The 23,999-nt window shown below is 37.3% G+C and overlaps 1 protein-coding gene across 5 annotated transcripts in view; it reads left to right on the forward strand.

Moving 5' to 3' along the window:
* The window catches only part of LOC105196108 (nephrin), a 301,908-nt gene that overhangs the window by 143,672 nt on the left and 134,237 nt on the right, over positions 1-23,999 (forward strand). For all 5 annotated transcript variants that reach the window (XM_026131964.2, XM_039459216.1, XM_026131965.2 and 2 more), the window contains one exon: positions 9,216-9,326. In XM_026131964.2, coding sequence (XP_025987749.1) covers positions 9,216-9,326 — 111 coding nt within the window. The remainder of the gene's footprint in view (positions 1-9,215; positions 9,327-23,999) is intronic.

Raw genomic sequence — 23,999 nt, forward strand, 5'->3', positions numbered from 1 at the left:
GAATTCAATAAGTCTGAATCGCTCGGATATTTTCCGCCCTTCGAGCGCACGCTCACCACGAATGTTTTTGTATTCTTTTACGTGCATGTATTTTAACACTATTCTTCCTTTTTTTCCTCCTCGACAATTACGTCCGTGGAGTTTGCGGTAAAAAAGACACTCGGGAAAAATTTTAATTTTGATATTTTATGTGTATGTGACTGGATAAAAACCAAATAAAATTTTTCATATTTTGTGCTTTGCTAGAATAATGATCAAATTATTAATTATTGGATGAATACAAAAATTGTACTTGCTATATCACAATTTTTAAATTTATATAATAATTTGTTTATATGAAGAATTGAAAATTTTTTTAAATATACGTATTGCAATTATCGGAGATTTGCCATCAATTGTCATCAATTATCAAAGAATGGAATTAGTGGCATTTCGAAAAAATATTAACGATGTTTTGCATACAATCCCGCTATTTAAATATGGCAGGTATTTTTTAAGACCTATTTTTTGTGCAAGACTAATTTACTGAGATGAAACAAATCACACGTTGAACAGATGTTAATGATAAATGAATTTTTGAGACGTTAATTAAGTTACAAAAATAGTGCTGTTATTTTTTGTGGTACTCTACGAAATCGTCTCGAATCCTCAAGAGTATCGTCGATTGTAACGTGATTGAGCGAAATTTATGAGTAATAATTTCCAATGACGCGTGACGAGGCGACTATCGATTTCGCGTACCTTCTTACTCCGCCACTTTGTTTCCGGGAGTCAATTCGCTTGCGACGCGTACACTTTCCTGCTTGTCTCTTAAATGGGGCGTAAAGTATTCTACTGGTGTCATAAATATCATACAAGTGTCTCTCGTCAATCGTCAGCGGGTTGCCTTGAACGAATATCTTACATCCGTTGCGCCATAACGTGGTGATAAATGATTCTTTGACACTCCCTCCTTGAGATGTGACGTCCAAGTTATACACGTAGCATAGAGTATCTCGTTAGAAAAGTTCAATACTTTAAGAGGTCACGAAATGGTTCGTTCGAACAAGAAATATTGAACTTTTCTCTTACGGAACATCTTACATAAATTGTATCGAAAATGATGTACTTTCTTTTAAGATAAAAAAGCAAAAAGTTGGATATATAAAAAATTGCATTTCGTATGTTATAATCTTTAAATTATAATATAATATAATAATGTCTTAATATTAAGTATAATGAAATACTAAGAAGTTTTAAAAATATTCGTATTGTAATTACTGAAAATTTATCATCAATTGTCATTTAATTACCAAAGAACGGAATTTACGGCGTTTCGAAAAAATGTTAACGATGCTTTGCAATCTCGCCATTTAAATATGGCAGGTATTTGTAAAGACCTGTATTATTCGTGTAGGACTAATTTACACGATAATTGATGCTGGAAAATGTCTCTTCGTCAGGCTGCCGCATCATTCGTGCTCGCAATATTTAATCGATGCACATCGAATAGCGTAAAAAGGGATAGACGCGGGCAGACTCGGGTATCGTAACGTCGAGCGATAAAACTATCGCTCTTAAAATACGGTAGTCGTATCGCAATATTCGTAATGCCTGAAATATGGGAGGTATTACCTCGCTCTGGCAATAATTTTCCCAGGATAATACCGTTAGTAATGCACTAATACATACGCGATGTTACATGACTTTTTCGCAGTCTCTCTATTGTGTTACCTTGTACATTTCTGTCGCATTCGCAAAAGCGACAAATCATACTTTTCGAATTTGTTCTACTTTTCGAATTTCCGTATTAACAAAAACCAGCGATTGATATATTGGTGATTTTTGTCTCTCGAATTTTTCTCATTGGGTATTTTGATAATCAAATTTAAAATTAAAACGGAATTTATTTATATTTAATTAATGAATAAAACTTTGTTATTTTTTTTCACAGCCGTGGAATTTAAATCATTGTAAAAGTTTTATTGGAAAAAATGTAATTTATACATTAAAAGGAACAAAATTATTTTTTTAATTTAATCTTTAGTGCTTCTACATACATAAAACTGAAACGACATTTTTAAAACAATGTTTCTGGCTCATGAAATATTACTTTAGCATATATTTTTTTTATATTTTCCTTATAAAATACAAATTATTTAAGATGTTGAAATATTGTCGTATAATACATATCGTTCTGCGAGTTCGCAACAATGAAAAACAGACGATTTTCTCTAGCTAGTATTGGGCCAATCGTGGCCGTTGGCATGGACAAGCGATGTCAAACGAGCGAAAGAAAAAGGAAACGCGACACACTGACGGCTGAGTTATAGTAATTGTCGTGGACTGTCACACGACGCGCGTTGGCTGGTCTCGCAGCTCGTAGGGGATGGACGACGCCTTTGAATCTACAGCGAGCGTGCTCATAAAGAGGTAACGGGAGAAAGGATGCACGCCTGAGCACGTCCCGCGCCGATAGCGTCGGAGAATATCCCGCAAATGGTGCATCCGGCTCGTGGCGAGAAAGATAGCTGCATCTCCGGACAGCATCTATATATGTATGTGTACGTGTATCTAACACACATATATTACGAACGTACACTCATCCATGCTGTGAACACACGTAGTGTTGTATACGAGGTGTCTCGGATCAAGCACGTCTCGCGTTACCTAGATTCTGCATGAATAAGCTGGAGAAAGTGGCCTTTTCATAAGGGTTCATAAGAGTTCACAAGGGTTTACGAAGGTTCGCACGTTATAAAACATCCAAACAAACAAATACTGATAATCGAGACATTTTAACGATTATAATAGTTTAATGATATATTCTGTCTCTTTTTCTCTCTCTTGCTTTTAATTTTACTTGGTTTTAGAAATATTGAGTGAAATCTAATATGAAAGCATTACATAGAAAGTTTAAAACTAAAAGATACACAAGGTATTTTCTGTAATTCAATTATTTAGAATATCTGTTGTTTTTACATGAGAAATTATCAAAAGGAAAAAGTTGTTTGTTTTAAAAGTACAAATATTATATAGGCAGCTTTTTTTTCATACTATTATTTTACGAGATTTAAAGATTGTCATTTTTAAAAATACGATTTTTAAAAATTGAGAACATCTTAAAGTCAACGTGTGCTTTATGATTGAATTTGTTTTTATATGAATTACATTATATTGTTATATTAATAAAAATATGCCATCCTGTTAAAAGAAAATGTCGATGACCTCAAAATGAAGGAGTTGTAGGGGATGTATATAACCTATATTTCGAAATAAATTTAAATTTGTATTAAATTATTAATTCTGCACGTAGAGTCTGACAAGTGTAACAGAAAATAAAAATCTCGGTAAACTGATATCTCTTTAAACTTGTTGTTTATTTAGCAATTTAACAAAGAAACTTTGAGCGAAGGCATTTTAAGCAATATATTGGTTTTAATAGCGTTTAAATTTTAATTACTTCTGCTATTGCCAATCAATTTTTTAAATTTATCGTATTGAATCTACGTGCTAAAGGAAATGTGGTTTGCTAGAGATATTGGATACAGTCCTACGTTGCGCATCCAATGTTTGCACGAAACATATGCGGGTCAAACATGGCACCGTCGTAGTTGATGAAATAAGGAGCAGAGGAGAACGTTAGCAATTCGAAAAGTCATCTGGGCATCCGTCGAACGTGATGGGACTCGAGACGCATCATAGACTCCATATAGTTTTATGATCCTTCTTATGTATGTATAAAGCACGCGCACGCAAGAGGGAGGAAGAGAGAGAGAGAGAGAGAGAGAGAGAGAGAGAGAGAGAGCATTTATTAGCGTTGTAGGGTAAGCCCTCTCAGAACAAAGGAAAACAATATAGAAATCAGAAATAATATGGAAAAAGAGTAAAATAAAAAATGTAAATAATGTAAAAAATATAAAAAAAGTGTAAGAAATTACGTAAGCAAAATTGTTAAGTGAAAGTGAAAATAACATAAAAATAATATAAAGTAAGAATACATGAGATAGAAGAAGATATGAAATGCGAGCGAAAGAAACAGAAAGCATATTGTATGAGAAAATCATTTATGTGATTAGGAAGTTAGCGCACACGTAATTACCAGATTGAGAAGACGTGAGATTAGCGCAACGTGCTTTGTTGAAGATGACAGTAGAGTTGATAGCAGGGGGAAAGAGAGAGAGAGAGAGAGAGAGAGAGAGAAATTATTTTAGCAGGGTAGTCTGCGTATACTATTTGTACAAACGATGATAATCTTCATTATTCATTTATGTTTTCGCTTAATAACTATGTGAGATAGCTCATGCGACGCAGAGACAATAACTAGAATTCTAAAATAGCGTTTGCGATAAGATTACACAGTTTTCACGATTACTTTGACCTCGAAGTGCATCAGAAGGTAATAACTCACTAAAGTCGCGTAAAAGCGACGGGCAATCCATTCTATTCGATTTGCGAAGAAGAATACCTCTCTAATCGAGAGACTCGAAATGGTCACGTGCGGTTATCGCGGCTGCAAGATGAAATCCCTCGACGAACGAGAGCACGGCGACGAGAGGGCGAGCGCGTGACACACGATGGAAGTCCATAAATCTAATCGACGTCCATGGAAGCACGAACGCAGGAGAGTAAAAGTGCAAAAAAAGGCGAAAGGTGAGGGTAGTGGAAACGAGAGAAAGGGCGTGCGCGCGCGCGCGCGCGAGAGAGAGAGAGAGAGAGAGAGAGAGCATAAGAGGCGAAGAGAGGGAATGGTTCGTTAAACGAGCTTAACGTGTGCCACCCCGTGGTAAGGCATTACTCTCGACTAACGGGCTGTGTTGCAAACCCTATTAGCAATATATTTTCCTCGCTCCGTCGGACCTCCGGCTCGCCATTGTGTTGCCGGCCGAACGGTTTACACGTTGTCGTTGGACGCGCGCCGCGCGCGTTCAGTGAGATTTTCAGTCCCGTGGGCCGGAAGCTCTCTCATCGATCCTCATCTCGTTCCCTGACGCTGACCCTCGTAGACGCGGCAGATTTGTGTGCCCATCGGATAAATTCTTCTCGATTTTCTGATCGACCTCTCAGGCCCTTAAACATGGGACAACGGCCTGTTGATTTGCCGGATGATAGTTAAATGCCTTTCAGGATCTTGTTCCCAAAAGGTATCAGGTGCATAATAGCAATTTGTTGGAAAGTGCCGAGAACATCTCGTGTCTCGTTGTGGAGCAATGATTTCTAGACAGCACACTAGATCCCTTTATTCAAAGGATGTCCCAAGGACGTCCTTAGGACGTACCATAGACATCCTATGGATGTCCCTAGGAGATCTTTTGTCCAATATGGGATTTTAAATTGGATTTGGTACATTTCGACAAAAGAATTTAGTTTAGTGCATGATGCAGTGGAATAAAAATAAATGTTTACAGTTGGCTAACTGAACGACGAAACTGACACTGATACTTTTTAACGCTCTTGTTCCGTGAATGGTGCTCCGGAAAATCACGGTAGACATTCGGGTAATGCTCGACTGTGTTTGCAGTAGCCCATAAAAGGAAGAAAGAAAAAGAAAAGCAACACAGCGAAACACGATCCTTGGAAGAAGCTAGCAGGCACCGACTTATCAGGTGCACCACCTCGTGTCTCCCATTTATAACCGGTCGTACCGTCGTACCGACAAGACAGCGGCATATCCCGTTGGCTCTCTGCAGAGAATTTCAGTAAAAGTTTCGCGAGCGATACCGAGATCCGCATATGTTACCGCCTTCTCGCTTTACCCCGCGAAATTCTGCGAGGAAAACGTCGAACGGGATTCGCGAGTGCGGACCGGCGCGGCGGCTTACCCGCCGTCTACGTGAGCCACACGACGTTCACCCATTCCTCTTTCTTACGAGGAAGATACGTGAATACCGCAAATCATATCCGTGAGCTAGAAGGCGAGAAGGTTAACGAAAGAGAGAAAGAGAGATGGAGATCGTCCCGAGTTGTGCCACACGAGCTGGCTTTGTACGGAGCGCTTTGTACGACTTTGGACGGATTTTAGCGGGGTTTCGATGCCGCGAGCTCGACGACGTAACGGGCCGAATACCAAAACAGCCCACGGCGCAGGGATGGTAATAAATATGTAAAACTCGGAGGGTGAATCGCGTGCGGGAAGATTAATGAGCAATTCTCACCGGGGTGCCACGAACGTAGGGAAAAGCTCTTCACGCGGCATGTACCGCTACTTTCGTGTTATCAATGGCTTTGACTTTGATAGGCTGGTGTTTTTAGGCGTGTAACTTGTATCGATCTGTTATGTAATAATATACACACACACACACACACACACACACACACACACACATATATATATATATACATACATGTATATATAATAATGTACACTACTAACGATTGTTTGAATATTCATGAGGTTAGTCCCCATTACGGCGATTTATTTTGTAATTAACCACGGAAACTAACTGTGAAGTTATTACTAATTAACACTAATATGGTATTATGTACGAAATCGGAACGTTATGATATGTACAAAAAAATGTACTTGCAATATTGATCATGATAGATGATATAAAAGTTCTTTTTAATATATGAGAGACGTATACACTTAACCAATTATATAATATTTAATTCTTTAATAAAGAATTACCAACGAATATATATTTTATTAATTTTATATTTTAATACTAAAATAAAGAGTTAAAATAATGTAATATATCAAAAAGTTTTATATACGTATATTACATTTGATTACGTTTTAAAAAGTTATAATTATAGACGTGAGAGTTATTTTTAAAATAATTTTATTTATTTAACAATTTTTTATAACTAATAAGCGAAATTTGGGCTCTGACAAGCATGAATAAAAGAGTTGATAATTGTGTAAAACTGTAAAGCCGACACAAATTGTTTATATACGTATCCAATTTATTATTAGGAAAAATATTGAATGTAATTATTATAAAATTACATGGTCATATTACGTGAATGTCAGTTAAATTAAAATTTGTCACAATTTGTTTTTATTAGATATTATATTTTTAATATATAAATGAATCGTGGCAATATTACTCTTAGGTATTTCGAGGTCAGGATTTATAGAAGTAGTAAAGGTTCGTTGCGTATCAGACGCGCTTTTGGTGCGACTTCGTGCACATCTTACGGGTTTCTCTCGCGAACGAGTCAATTGTCATTGTAACAATGGTCGACGTGTTTGGAGGTGAGGGAAAATTCGCGCTTCGGGAGAGAGCCGACGGGATATCTCTCCGTCGGATAAACGCCGCTATAAAAGGCCATGAATGCCCGGGTATTAGCGCCACTAAGGCGTCGTCTTGCGCCGCCCTTATGTAATCTCCGTCGAGATTACGACGTCCGTCTGCGGAATCCCATGGGAACGGAACGCTCCTTCCCATTCTCCCGACGAAGTTTCTGCTCTTCAGCATATCGATTCGAGCCGACGGCGATCGTATCGCATGTCGGAAACAGTAATTACTCGGCAACGATTATTGAATTCTTTCCGCGTCGCTAATTTAATCATGATGGGGCGATATCTTCTTGCGTACGACGGACAATCTGTTATCAGAGTCTTAATTGCTCGTACGTTCTGCGATAATGCAAAATGCGTCCTTTTTTGAAATTTATGTAACCAGTAACTTTAAAATTAAAAATTATTTAAAAGTATTTTTATATTAAATTTTGAACTTATTTGTACAAAAAGAATAAATATCTAAAATATCGACAATGAGCAAAGAGTTAAGTGAATAAATAAGTTGATACATTAATTTGAAGAAATTCAAGTACAATTAATTAAATTAATTTTTAGCACATTATTCTTGCCTATTTTATTTTTATTGTTTGACTTATATGAATAGTTTTTATGCTGAAGAGGACTTACAGTAAAGTTGAAATAATTATGATATTGTATTTGAATTTCTTAAAATAATTATATCTATTTATTCACCTATATAATCTATTAAATTCATGGCTGATTTTTTGTGTAGTTATTTTTGTTGGTTTAAAAGTAATTAATAATTTTTTAAAATTTAAATTTAATGTTGTATTATAAATTAAAGATAAATCAAAAAAATCGCCACTAATGAAAGCGATTTGACATGCATATTCACGCGCTACTGTTTGCGAAACTCAAGTTCGCATGTTTATATTGTGTTTGTTACATTTTTTTTATTTTGCCCCGTGCCACTTAGCTTTGAACACAGGTCGACAATACCGGCTGTACGCTCATAGAACACGTTCCGAAAATATCGCCACGTACTTCGGCTACAGCTCGAATACGATCATATGAACAAACAAGTCACGCCGGCGACACGATGGCATCGCGCCTTTGCTCGAGAGCGAAGTGCAGTGATTCGGACTATCTACATAAAGATCCTCACGGAGCTGCGATTTCGCGCGACCGCCCCAAGGATACGAAGTCGATCCCTGCGTAACTTACAGTCACACGGCGCGACCGCACTCGAGATTGCGCGAGGGCGGTTGTGCACGTGTCGCTGTGAAGTCGATATTTCGCCGTGCGTCGAAGACGCTCTTATCGAAATCGCTTGTTGAGTTTGCCCTACCGCGAAAGCTCGTCTTTACGAACGATCTTTTTTTCGCGTTTGCCGCACTTTTTCAAGGCAAAAGGAAGTACGAACGAATGGAGCGTCGTTCGGCGTATGTCGTCGTCGTCAACGCCGTCGCGACAATAACCGAGGGCAATTCCTATCTGACATTCAAGCGACATATGGGATGAGACTCTCATCGACTTATTTGCGTTTACCTCGATTGTATTATGAATGCATTGAGCTGGCGATGAAAGGGAGAAAGAGAGCCAGGCAAGTAAAAGTTGTGTCGCTACTGTTGCTGCTTCACTTTTTCGCTCTTTTTCCTTTTCTCTCCGGGTTTTATTCCGCTTATTATAATTGCCCAAAACTAAATACATGCTAAAGTGTACGTATTTTGTTTACAATCAATGAAAATTGATGCGTAATTTTTCTTCACGAAATAAAGAAGAAATAGATTGTATTATTTTATTTTTTTATTTTGAATTGGAAATGTATATTTTACGTACACATGATATATTTCATATTATATCCACTAACATAGAATGAATATTACATATAAGCGACAACTGTAATTTTTGAAATGAAGTTATCCTCTTTAAAAATTTCTTCGAGCCGTGTTCGCGACAGCCTGAGCAGTCTGAGCTACCAAACTGGAAAATGCGCATATCGTTCACAAGTCGGTTTTTCTGTTTACAGTGCCACCGACGAAGCCGATAATCTATGACGCGAAGAGGCGAGACATGAGTAAACTTCTCGAGGCTTACCCGGAGGGAGCTGACCTATTCCTGGTCTGCGAGGTGCATGGAGGTAAATGTCAGCTATGTATAATGTCAACATAACTTTATGCACACTTTCAACAGTTGCCTTAGTGAATAGCTCGAAAGAAGAAATTGCACATTAATGTTTAATTTTAATCTCTAACATTTTGAATTAAAATTTTACAAGATCAAAACTTGAAGTTTTAAATTTAAAATAAGATCCCGCGTTCGATTTTATTATACTCGAGAAGCTTAGCGCAAAGCTTTGCAGCTAACATACATAAATTATTTAGAGCAGAGCTTCCAAAGTGTGGGCGGCGACCATTAGGGGAGACTAGATCTAATTGACTAACTTTTCAGTTTTGAATTTTACAGACAAAATTGAGAGATTTATTGAAAAGGCCAATTTTAAATCAGTTGCTACGTATATTAGGTCACTTAATAATATTTAAAAAATTAGTAAAAATTAATAATTATAAAATATAAAAAATTAATATTTTTTTAAACCTTGCCTGTCAAATAGTCACAGGGTCAAGATAATATGAACTATAATATTATTGGCATAAGAAATAATACATGTTAATATATTATTAGATTATTACTAGAGGAAGTATTAGAGGAAGATTATTATTAGAGGAAGGAAGGGGGCGATGGAATACCATTTTATTTCTTTTAAAATAACTCAGTAAATTAAAATTAAAATGTGACACAATTTTTATCAACATCACATTTGTTAGCCATAGAGTTCTATATCCATCACCTTGTAACCTCACATTTCTATATCTTATTATGTTTTAGGGAAATAGGAATTTACAAAAGTATATAAAATAGAATTTAAAAAGGTTTAAAAAGTAGGAAGAGTAAAATAGTATGAATAAAGTATAAATAAATAATCAGTTTACCATCATCTCCTCTGTGCCTTTTTACGTCCGCGAAAGCTATATGAGTTATAAAAGTTTATCGTATTAAAAAGTATGTCGCCGTCTACACAAGTTTGGAAAATCTTGATCTGAAGTATTATTATACTAAATCCAAGACTCGAAGGAAAGGAAAGTTGTACTAATTCATGTTCTTTAACCGTAAATTTATAAAAGCGTACATCAGCTTTGTCTGGCTAAAGATGGCTTATACCGATCAAAAGTATTCAGAGTGAGATTTGAATTTGAGTTGCCTTCGCGAATCGTTTTGTGAATGCGATCAACGCGCGCGAATTGCTCGAGGAACCGATGAGAGGCGCAAATGTACGTCGTGCGTGCCGCACGAAAAATTTCCTCGCCGAAGAATCGCGGGTATTCACTGGCGCGAGGCCAATTCCATTTAGAGTCCTCTACACAACGCACTCGAGAAGAACGCCGCGAGCTGGTGCAGGAGGGAGATGGGTCGCGAAACCGGGAAGGACGGAGGAACTTAAAAGAGTCCGCTCGCTTTTTCCTGTAGGCACTGAAACGACGCTGGAGCGACTTGTCGCGCGGCGGCCGAATCTATCCTGGATCCACGCCAATTTCGATCCCCGTAACTGCCACCGTTCCGATGCACTCGCCAGAAATCGTGCGCTCACTTCCGTCGTCGTTGGAAATAAATTTTTCGTGATCGCGCTCGAGGCCTCCACCCGTGGTAACTGTGTCTTTAACCCTTTCAGGACTGATTGCGAGTCAAGCCGAATGAAAGAAACGTGACTTAAGCACATCGATTTTAGATGATTACACTTTTAGGACTGAGTAACTTTTTTTTTTATTTTGATTGAAGTAATTTTGAGGTTTGAATGGTTTTTGGACGTCGTCAACGCGCAGCAGTTTTGTTTGGAAAGTAGCTTTTATAGAATTACTTATTTGGACAGCAACTACTTCGCTCTTGTAAAGATTTCGAAACAGTAACTTTAGTGCGAAAGAGCGAAGAATTAAATTCCGGTGTTTCTTACTGAAAACATATCACGTGAAAATTTTTGAGAGCGTTACGTCTTCCATTTCGTCTCCTCGATAAAAATCTGTAAGATGACGGAGTAAGAACACTTTTATTTCCTTCTATATTAACGTTTTACGGAAATGGTAAATGCAGAAAGAAATGAGAAGTTTGGTATCCAAGAAAAATCAAGAAAGAGAAGAGGAGAAACGGAAGTGACCTCGCAGTACGCTGCATTGTTGTGTAATCAACTTCTTGAAAAGTCGCCAAATTCGATTCAGAAATTTATACGTGCACCTAGCTCCTGCAGTGATACATAGCATCTTGATCTAAGAACGTATTTTCAAAAGCATCCGATAAACTACTTAACTATTATATCCAGAGAAAAGATTTCTGGATACCAATGCTATTATTCTTCTATGCATCCATAAAATAAGATTTATATAAAGACAATGATAATTATTATTGAGAGAAAAATATTTTATTCTTAAAAATTCTTTAATCTCTCTAATAAATAATCTTAATGCTGTTTTATTAATTTTTTCAGAAAGATTACAAATACAAATTTAGATTAAAGTAGAAATTTATAGCAACTCTTATAATATTCCTAATTTAACAATAGATTGATCTAAAGAAAATTTTAATTTTTTCCCCTAATAAACTATCGCGAAGGCCTATAAGGTAATGTCTCATAATGTAAAGGTCAATAAAGATTTTTTTTTTACACGTAGACAAAGGCTGCTAAATTTTTCGCGGACGTGTTATTTATACTACATGTGTTGAAACTTACAAGAGAGCGTTTATTCGTACGATCTATAGATGTGTCCTGCGTAACGCCTAATACGCTCGTATGTTATAACATCAGGTAACTTTTTATTTTAAATGTAAGAATATATAACATGAAATGTAAACGTTTCTCTTGTTTCAAGATAAGAAGTCAGTTTTACTTAAATCAAGGAGAATAGGAATTATAGATCTCATTTTAATATTATTTCATTTTTGTACTTTATAAAGTTACAATAGATTAAGCACATCAAGAATATTTTTAGTCTTGTTATTAGAAATACTTTCCAAGAGAGTATTACCTCTGAATACTAAGTATTTGACAAAAGATCTCTTAAGAAATTAAATTACGACAAATTTTTAGGATCAAACTTTTGTGAATTTTAAATTCGTCATTAGACGAAGAAAATGATAGCGCTCTCGATAAAAGTACGAAACAGTCGACGGAGCAGAGAATGAACCTTCTTCGAAGGCTTGGAAAGGGGACGAGCAGAAAATGAAAAGCGCGCTGGCAGAAGATTAACGTATAGTTGACTTCGTCGCCCCTGTCGGGGCGCGATGAATCCGTTGGATCCATGCCAATCTCTGTCGACATAGCCGAGCCACTATTTCCAGTTTAACACGAGCCACGACCTGCCTTGATGTCGTCCGCCCTCTCGCGCAATTCCATCGCGGGATTGCGGATAGTTTCAAACTAAGTTCCATTTCCCGAGAATGCTCAATGCCCTTCGCGAGCTGGCTACCGCGTCACGTCGGCAAACGTATCGCGCATCGATACTATTGAATTTCAAAACGGCGAATAAATAATTAATAGCGCGCTTCGGCATCGACTGTTGAAATACTTATAAGGTTTCTGCAGTAGCGGGACGTGCGGTAATATAATTTGTAAGAATGTAAGCCGTTAGATATTGTTATCTCGAGAAATACTTTTGGAGAGTGAAATTATTGAGAATCAATAAGTCTCTTCTTTCCAAATATCATTTCTTTTCTTCGTTTCTTCGCTGAGAGAAATGTTTTGATTATATCAACGAGATAGATATTGCAGAATGTATTTAGAATCTATATAGTATAGAATGCATTTCAGAGTAAGACCAAACTGTTACCTGAATTTTTGATTATCATAAATAGGCTCGATATTTTATAAATAATCTAATAGGCAATTGTATAAGGATTTGCTTAGCATTTTCCAGATAAAAAATAAAACTATAAAATTTAAAACTTCCTATTACGTTCTTGGATGTTTTCTTTACTAAAAAAATTATGCCTAATTAAATATAAATTTAGTGTTTATACATATATTCTGATATATTAAACAAAAAGGAATTAATGCGTCTTTCCTTTTGCTTATGGCATGTAATAATTTCTAAAAGAATTTTGATTTCATTTTTCAACAGACGTACTAGTTGAATCTTGATTTCTAATTTATGCAATCAGATATTTTTTCAATCGATTTTTAATTGTTATAATTCCTTTAATTTTTAATTTTCTTCAATTTAAAAGGTAAACGTAATCTTTGTTTCTAAATTATTACAAATTAAATTATATTGAAAACAACAAAATATACATATTCTTGGTATAAAATTATTTGAAGAATCGGCAAGCTCAGGTATTTGTCAAGAATTTCACGGATCAACGATTGCATTCGCATTTCACATTCCGCGCGTCATAGCAATCATTTGAAATTATTGCACGTCCTGACTCACTCCCGTTATTCTATCTCGCTCTATTTATTGTTACGTTCCTATTGTTGCGTTTTCATGCGCTTCTTATTTATTATTACGTTTCTATTGTTGCGTCTTGTTGAGGATTCTCGGGGGACCACGCGGGGTTCATCCAGCTTTCGTCGTGAAATGTTTTTTCACCATCGAAGCGAACGAGAATTTTCTTGAGATATTATGTTTAGCTTCGCAATCTTAACCACGGTAGCTTCAGATATTACCGTAATACACATTGTACTTATTGTACCACATTATTTTTACTAGTAATAACCAAACCCATTTTTGAACAGACTAATTTTCTAATGTGAATTCAACATAACGTCGAGACTATCAATGCGATTTGCTTCGAGCGATCTTTTTCTTTAGCGTATGCACTGTTTCCAATTGACATGGTTTGTATTTTTATTCTTTAATTAAGAGGAAAAATATTTACTTTACAGTATCATAACAAATTCACTCTACGATACAAAGTAAAAAATTCACTCCACAATGCAAAATGAAAGAATTTATTTCACGATACAGAATGGAAGAATTTACTCCATGAATGCAAAGTCACTTCAACATAAGTGATTCGATAACGCTATCTTTCTACTTTTTAAGTAAAATTTTAATTTAAAAAATTTAGAGAGTAGGCGATCGAGACGTATCTAGCAACTTTACCCTATTTACTAAAGGTTTTTATATTTATTGCGTCGTAGAGCGAGATTCTTCTAAATAGCTTCCGCATTAGAGAGCATTGTATTAGTTGGTATAAATTTAACGGAGACGCAGCATAATTCCTCGGTCGCCGCAGCGCGACGCGTTTTTACTGTCGCTCCAATTTCACCTTTCGGCGTCGAGAGGAAGCGTGCTCCTCGGGACAGGTGATTTGTCACACGGAAGCGAAACGAGCTCGCCTCGTCCGACTTGCCGCTGGAGTTTTTCGCGCCCGCGTACAGGTAGCTGATGACTTTGGGGCGGAAAGCTCGTGACGAAATGCGCGATGCGATGGAAAGGGAAGAGAAAGAGAGAGGGAGAGGGAGAAAGGTGAAGTAGCAAGAAGGGCCGACGCTGCGTCGCAACGTCAAACAGGAGAGACGCGACGAGCGAACTTTCGGCACATTTGTACTCCCGTCTTTTCCTTTAAACTAGCACGTTTCTCCCGTTCCCTCTGCGATAGGGAAACTCTCGCCCGCTCGTCTGATCTCTTCGGGAACAGCTGATTGCTCGTATTTCTCATTCGCCGAGAAATACAGAGCACCACTTGTTTGCACGACTTTTCCGCTCGTTGCTCCCTTGCGAACTTGGTCGTGCTTCCGTGACTTCCAGCGTTCAATGCGCTTCTTTCTTTCTTTGCTCTGAAGTTTTTGTAGTATCCGCACTCGAGAGCATAATCAATTATTTTCCTTCGTCGTTTCCGTATTAGTAACATTGTAATAATTTTAAATACTTTTATGATATTGAAACGCAAATTCTAATTAAAAAAGAAGACGCAATTTAGGCTGAAAGTTATGTCATTGCGTCAATAAATAAGTGATGAAATTAGAGCAAAACAAATATGCGCGTTTGCACACGTTTTGAAGCATTTACGCAAATATTTATACGGTTAGGAGCCGTAGAATGCACGAGTTTATTTTCTTCTTTTGCGTCAATGAGCGCGATAATTGCGCGTACCTTTTTTGCAGACAACAGGGAAACCTCTTTTACTCTAAACCGGCAAAACCGTGAAAAGTATCCGGATATAACGCTGGCGCGCATTTAACACCTGCGTCGCAAAATATAATACGTCCACGCCAATTTCATAATGCAGCGTTTGCCGCCGCCACTGCTGCTACCGCTGCTACTATCGCTGCGGCAGTCCACGCACGTATTAAACAGAGGGGAAAAAGACCGGGAACGATCCCCCTCCCATAGAGGAGTGTGAGTATTTTGTGGCTTAATTCAAGGTTCCAGGCGCGCGGTGTGCGCCGAGCGGAAATCGCTGACCGATATGAAAGGAAATAAAGCGGGTCCCACGACCCCGAGGGGAATACCAAAATTGTCATCTCGGAAAATATATCGCGTTCGCGCGAAGTGTTTCGCGCGAATAATAACCGTTCGACTCTTCCAGCGGTTATTAATTTCCCGCGTTTCAGAAAACCGATGATACTTTTGGCATCAATAAAAATGGAACGTTCATTTTTTAGAAGCAGTTTTGCCAATTGCGATACTGTTGTTGATTTTACATTTACACAGATATTGCTGCAAGTTTTACAAAAAGATAGTAAATTTTGATAACATAAAAACATAAAAAAGTAATAACTAATAAAGATACTAGTAGTAGTAATTAGTAGTTATAAAAATAATAATAGTAATTTTGTCATCTACGAACAAAAGCGAAAATGAGCTAATAAAAGCGAAAACATTGTAATTGCAATAATAATAACATTCGTTTATTTCATATAATTCCGGCATTAATACGCAGGGCATATAATTCAGTTTTAACGATCGCAATCGATTTAACTACGGCTCGGCGAGTTCTTCGAGCTGCTCACCTGGCGTAATCGCAGTTTATTCGCGGCACACGATTTAGCACAGCGCCGTACGAGTTCGGCGCAGCCGGTTTATCGAGCTGGCAACGTCAGCGAGAAATAAAGACCCTATTAATGCGAAGCGGGATTAGGGTAGCGCGCGCCGGAGTGCAGCTTTCGTGGCTGCTCCCATCCTGTAGCTCATGGCCGAATTTTCGGATAACGATTCGAGGCACGGTTTTCGCCGTCAGACTCGTGTTCGGGCGAATATTACTCGCCGACCCAAATTGTTACTTGGTTATCTCCGCGGATGTCTTCCCGAATAAACCAGAACGGAACGTATGACTGAACTGCGCTATCGCGCACCAATTCGGAATACCACAGTGCACTATTTTATCACTTTGGTATGATTTGTAGAACATTGATAAAGTTATGTAATAATTTATTTATTTATAATGACGCAACGTGTGATCAGTTTCACAGGCATTTTCCCGGATAATCAGCTTGCATTCTTGTTTTTATAGATGAAATCTTTTTTTAGATACATTTACCCTCTATTTTTACACAAATTGCAATCGTAATAATTTACTGTATATTGGTTTTATTAAATGAGATTTCGCGAAAATGCTATCGGCGTGCGAGAGCACGTTATCATTTCACATGAATGTCTTCAGTACGGGGGATACAACGCGGCAATTTTAGTGTGTCGGGTGGCTATGTTTGTAATGCCCTGTACTGACGTAAATCGCCTTCCGTCTTCCTTAATGTCACTATCCTTAGACGCGAACAAGGAGCTACTACAAAAAGGGGATTGTCGCTTGTTACCGTTTGCGAAGAGAAATGTATCTGAGAAGACAGAGTACAAAAACACAAGGTACGAAGCTCGTATCTGAGAGAACGAAAACGCCACGTTCGAACAATGTTACGAAAACATAATTGTTTCACGAATTGTTCGTTGCATCGTTTGATCATGCATTTTTAAGTTGAGTTTTTTGTAGGCAAATTCGAATGCATTTGACGCAAGGTTGACACAATAGGCGAGTTGGCATTGCAGTTATCAATTATTATATTAGCCAAAAGAAAAGTTTCTACTGTTGTATGTTATTTTGAATAATAATTGAGTAATTTGTTACAATAAAGTGATTCAAAGCAGATGTTTGTGGGGTATATTGATTGACTCGTGTTTAAGGCAAGCTTATTGCTAGCTCACGTGCAAGTGAAAAGTGTGTGAATTTCAATTACAGTTTTACTCTGACAAAACGCTTCATATTTTTGGTTTAATTTTTCTTTACTTTATAATACCACGTTATAATACCGCGTTATATTAACATACAGTTATATGATTGAGGTATTATGTTACTGACATAATTACAGTTTGCGAGATAATTAATGAGTGACGCGTCTAAAACGGACGTTTTCTCTCGCCCTCCCGTTCCCTCGCGCTCGTCATCGGTGCAACCGGATGGCTCGGGCGAAGCTAACTGACACGTTTCGGCTTCGTACAATGCGCTTCCGACACTTCGACTGGGCCGAACGCGGTACTTTACGCGCAACAAGCAACTCGTCTGCGGAGATCGCGGAGAGAGTGGTTTGCAACGCGAATCCGAGTCGGACGTCGGGCACAAAGTGCGGCGGACAGCTCGAAAGGACGGCCGATGTGGGATAAAATCCGACATGACGCTTCTGTTTACCGTACACGCCGGGTTGCATATGCAAAGCGAAACTTTCCGCCCGTTTTGTACAGGGTGTTTCATAAACGCCGGCATGTGGTGTCACATGCCGTTTTTCGATGCGAGGATGCAGAGAACGAGTGAAATGTATCGCTCGACACGTGTCGTTAGGCATTGGAAGCTACATTTTTGCACGCTTACATGTTGCACTTTCAATTCTAAACTTTGTTGTCTGACACACGTGTCACGCGCAGTATTGAACGGGATTGTCACGTTGCGTGGATCTGTCGAAATTTGAATGCTGTAGCAAAAGTATCTTTGGTTTCAGTAAAATATTCATCAAACTAATTATCTGTAATTATTTTAATAAAACTCGATTTTAATTACATTTTAAATTAATGTCATCAAATGTCACGTTAGAGAGCAGAAAAGTTGCGTGTCTATTTTATTTTAACCTTCCAAATGTATTTTAATTCTTTTACCTTTAATTTTGAAAGAACCTATATCGGAGGATTCTTGGTTCGTTCAACTCTCGGGAGGATAGCGGCAGCGATGGTGCTTTAATTTATTTTATTGTGACATAAAATTCTGCAAAATGCATGCCGTCCCTTACGAGCTGACCTCATCGACCTCATGGCGTTTCGTCGTTAGTCCTGCGATATCCTCGCATACCATGCAAAAGATATTTCTGCTGCATGGGACGTTATTTAAGGACGCGAGGGAAAATTCTCCAATTTATCCAAAGATATTTTTATACCGCGTTTTAGAACGAGCTAACTTATGAAAATTATTCAAAGGATTATCGCTGCAGGGAGAATGTGAAATTACAAAGTTTTTTACATTAATGGATCCTCTTTTATGTGCAATTTGGCGAGAATCATACTCCGTTAAATATGAAATTACTATTTGCTGTATATATGTACGGGATATCGCAAGAACGCGGAGAAAGTCAATAGTACCGATTTTAACGTCGAGTTTAACGACTTTCTCAAAATTCTTCTTTTTTTTTATCTCTGTCGAAGCAAGTTTCGAGGCGAAATAATTTATTGTTGCGTTCACAAAATTATTCTCCTCTCACAAAATGCGAAACGACGAAACTTGGCAAATAAATCGAGCATTAATATTTTCTATTTTACGCGCGCCTTGTGAGTGGCAAAGTTTGCGGTAACTCAGTCTTCACTTGGATTCGTACTTTCATATTTGCGATTCTTAGCGGTAATGCTTCTTTCATTCCGCTTTGAGCAAGTGGCTGGGCCAGGAAATCCGCCGCAGTGTATCCTGCAGAAATTCAAACTGCATAACGCATTGACTGTAATTCCTAATATCAACAGAACTTTGGGCGGGAGTATGCCGAGGGGAACTACCGCGCAACGATGCTCAGAGATTTGCATTGTGCAAACGCTCTCTAAAAAGGAAACTTCATATTCGATCAGCATAAACGGATATATCCCGTAACATTATATTTGTTTCTAATTCGCCGCTGGCATTCGCGTGTAGTTGATGATATTCAGTTGCGCTTTCAAATTTGAATGCTCTATTACGTAGATAATGCTCTATTACGTAGATATTATCAACGACGGAGATGTTAACATCTCTTATTGTATATATTTTTATCATGCATCAGAATATTATTTTTTTTTTTTTAATTCTATGATAACAAATATTAACCTATGTTGATAAGATTACATTTCCACTCTCTGTGTGTGATTGACTGTTACCGTTGGGATTCTCATCAGAGAGCTGTTTGACTTTTCAAATGTAAATTACATCATTCACATAGATTTTCCTGTTCTCCCGAACGTCGAGAGAAACTTTCATTTGCAAATCTTTCACGCGAGCGGTAACGGGTTATTTTAGAACTTAATTTGCAAAAACAATCAGTTGCAATCGCCTTAAGTAAATAAAAGCTCGGTGGAAATGCTTTCAATGTAAAAATACTGATTCTTTCATTTGCGCTGTGTAAAATAAAAAAAAAAAAAAGGAAGTACCGGTCGCGCGTATCGTCACGTAAAGTTCAACCTCGGATTTCTTCTCCAATCACGGCGCTCTTGTGCTCGCTCGCGGTCGTCGATTCAACGCGGCCGTTGGAAATAATTGACCCCGCTCTGCTCGTATTTCGAGCATTCGCGTAAAGCGAGCGAGCGGTCCGGCGGCGTTTAAAACCGGCTTCGGTGCGGGTATATTCTTCGAACGAGACGCGGCGACGCGCGCGCTGGCCGCTCATTCTGCCGCGTATTGTTACCGCACAATACACGGTGTATTTCCACCGGTGTGTTTCCATCGGCCCCTCTCGCGCCGCGGCCGCGGCCGCGGTCCGGCTGCTGCATTGTCGGCGCCCGGCGTTGCATCGAATGCAATTTTACAGCGTCACGGAGCGAAATGTTTGTTTTAACGCGACCCAGCAGCTATAACGCAGCGTTTCTCCTCCATTCACGTTCTTCACTCTGTTCCTGTATCGCGGCGAAATGACGTTTTTATTCCCTCACACGTATTTCGCACGCACGTCTCGCGCATCCCGATTATGCCCTCGCTCTCCGCACCACCGCAAGAGACGTGCACGTTCCGCACATGCTAATAATAGTAAAAAATACATAGATTTGACGAACGAGAGAACTCGGTGAACTCGAGAGTTTGTCTTTTGGATGAATTGGTACTTGACGGGCACGTGTATCATTGATGCATCGATTAAATGTTAAATCTTCAATCGCTGTTTAGAATGGTGTGATCTAATCGATTCAGTTTTGCTATCGGTTTATTAAATTAAATAGTTTATTAATAACAATCTTGTACGCTTGTTATTTTTAAACAATAGAGTGGCACAATGAAAGAAAAAATTGTAAGTGGTGGCGATTATAAGGGGACATTACTACATTATATAATGTATTACAACTATTTTTTATTAGCTCTTTTAACCATTAACTTAATTACAATAACTATAATATAATTTACTTAACTATATATGATAATTCTGTTAACAAAATTTGTATGATTGCCACCATTATAATTTTTTTTCTCAATGTATAGGTCACTAAACGAGCAATTAAATGGATATGACGAATACATTATAATTTTATAACACAGTAGTGAAATATAATAAAAGGAACATTTTTACTTGATTTAGTCATCCTCACTCTAATAGCAATAATTTACATAATACACATAAACTTTGAATGAAATATAAATATATGAAAATAATGAACATTGAAGTCGTTAGACGATGTCAGTGTTCCTATATTTACATTTCGTTTATATTATGTAACTTATTGTTATTAGGCTAAAGATGACTAATATTAAGTGAAGTCAAAACGTTCTTTTTTACATTATATTTCAATACTGTGTTGTAAAATTGTAATATATTCTTTTAATTGTTTGTTTACTGACCTATCTTTCTATAGCATTCTATTAAATAGTTTATTATAGGATTATTTGTGTATTGGTTTACACATTTGGTTCCATTCACCACGTAATAACGGTGATAGTCTACATTAATGCGCATTTATACTTACAACTTTATGTGATTACTGCCTCCATTTGTTTCATCGCGATACTCGTGGTATCGCACGAGTTGTTTGGCGGAAAAGTTATCGAGGTTGAGGCACGTAAAACGATGAAACAACTCTCTCGGGAAACGGATATTCGCGCCGCAAAAGTATCCGTGCAAATAGACTCGGCATCGTTGTTTTAGGTTTCTTAACGAGAACGAGCGGAAGCGATCCTGCGATGCGTTTATGCGGTAACTGTGTTTAAAATGCCGTAACGTCATAAAAATACTCTGCGACAGTGCTGCGACAAGGTACGGCACGGTAATGAGTTTAGTTTGTGACGACTTTTAATACGCGAGGTTTTCTCAGTTTGCGCGTGATCCGGCACAGAAGTCGTAATAACCGTAATAACCTGCCCCACTTTATTATTCGCCACGCATAAATGCAATCTAAAGCAATCGGATATGAAAAGTACTCTTAAATTTATGCATTTTACAATCAAACGCGAATGATAAACGTTAAACCAGTATTAAATATTGGCGAGATTATACCGAAAAATAGATTTTGTGTCCTTGGTGTTGTACTGGATCATCATTAAAATAATGTTATACTATAGCATTAGCTTAATATGTGGATTGGTATTTAATGATAGTACTGCAGCGGGATTTTGTTACTGAAAAAAAGTGTTTAATAATAATAATTTAACTTTGGTGAAATAATTTTAATTAAATGTTTGACTAATATAATCAAATATTTAGTAATATGTAGTAATCATGTTAATAGAAACGAAATATAATATTAACTAATCGATTATTAAACGGTTACCAAATGGTTACTAAATATTACTAAATATTTGATTATATTAACTGAATATTTAATCGAAACTATTTCATCAAGGCTTAGTAACTATCACCTATAATAGTATTATTACTAGACTTTGTTTTAATGTAGATATTATAGTAAAAAAGCTGCGCAATAATAATGTAACGAACTGTTGTTGAAAGTTACAGAATTTTGTTATTAGGTCTATAATAGACTGTCGGTAAATTTTCAGTATCATATTTGTGTTGAAATTGACAAAAAAAAATATATTGAGCGTCAATACTGAACTAGTATACTGATAAATTTTTGGTACTAAATCTGTATTGAAATTGAAAGATTATTTCCTATTAACGTGAAATACGGAATGGAATCGCGCCATCAGAGAAACATGCGGTCATTCTCTCTTTCTTTCTCTCTTCTCTCTCTCTCTCTCTCTCTCTCTTGTAAGAACAAAAATAGCATGTGGTGCATTATAATTAATGCATCCACGTGAGGATTGATACTTTTTCCCTCATCTTAAAACAAGCTTTCAAGATTTTTACATGAACCGATGCGATATTGAGAATCAATTTTTAATCTAGTATTAGTGTTATAATATTAAGAAGCAGTATCGATAGCACCGTTGTAATATATGAAGAATTTATAAAGTCTATTTCTTTACATTTCGGCATTGATTAAAAATGATGAAAACTTGCTCTACTCCAAACTTTCTTAACCCCTCGAAATGATCGGACACGTATTTTTTATAATTTTAAACCTTTTCTGAAATATAGGATGTGTCCACAGAGTACAGAACATTTCAACAATATTGCAGCAATATTGCAATATTTCAGTAATATTGCAAAAACACTGAAAATATTGCTGCAACATTGTTGGAATATTCTGTGCTGCGTAGGCGAGGATAGAGTTTACAGACACTCTATAGAGAATCGATATTGATTTTTGGTACTGTTATGATATTGTTTGTAACACTATAATATTATATTTTAAGTTTTGGTCCATTGTTATTATTCTAGTATTCCACTAGTATTACCCCACTATTGATATCTAGTACCACGCAGTATCCAATAAATCAGTATTGAATCGGCATCTCATCGGTATTTCATTTTCACTTGGGTAGCAAAAAATATAACATTTAAAATAAAATTTTTTTACACTGAGTGTTTACAAAGATTTATTTGGATAGCTCAAAGCTTTATTCGCGAGGAGATTTCAGTTTGCAATAACTTATTCATTAGCATTTCGATATTCTCCTTCTCGAGAAAGAATTTATGGTCGCACTGTACACCATGTTTCATACATTATATCTGTAAAGTCCTCTCTGCAGCGAGTTTGCTGGGAAACGCAAGGAAACGGATGGGGAAAAGCCCTCCGTGGTACCACCGACAGGATATATTTGTATCCTGCGGGACGGCAGGAAATTATTCCGTGGGGAACAATAGGAGCGTTGGTCTCGATGGCGGAATTAATTATAGTGTAGGACTTAATGAACGCTTATTATCGCCCTCTTTTTGAGACGAGGTTATCTCGCGGGGAGATAATGCGGAAACGTCGCACCGTCGCGACAGGAAGTCGCGAAAGCGTGCGATATTATCCGCGAATATGAATGACGATAATAATTTCTTTGAAGCAAAACTCGTTGAGCACATTATATTACGTCGGTGCTTTTAAATTCGAATTGAAATTGCTCCGTCCTTTCAAAGTCCTTTTCACTACAAATGAAATTTTGGTGGGTTTTTTTAGCAGCACATTTAATATTTTGCTAAATTAATAAATTATGTATTATCTACAGATCGTAATTCATGTAATAGTGAAAAATTTTCAATAAATAGGATAAAAGTTTATGCGGAGAAAAATTA

The sequence above is a fragment of the Solenopsis invicta genome, chromosome 16 (genome assembly GCF_016802725.1).
Source record: "Solenopsis invicta isolate M01_SB chromosome 16, UNIL_Sinv_3.0, whole genome shotgun sequence".
Lineage (NCBI taxonomy): Eukaryota > Metazoa > Arthropoda > Insecta > Hymenoptera > Formicidae > Solenopsis > Solenopsis invicta.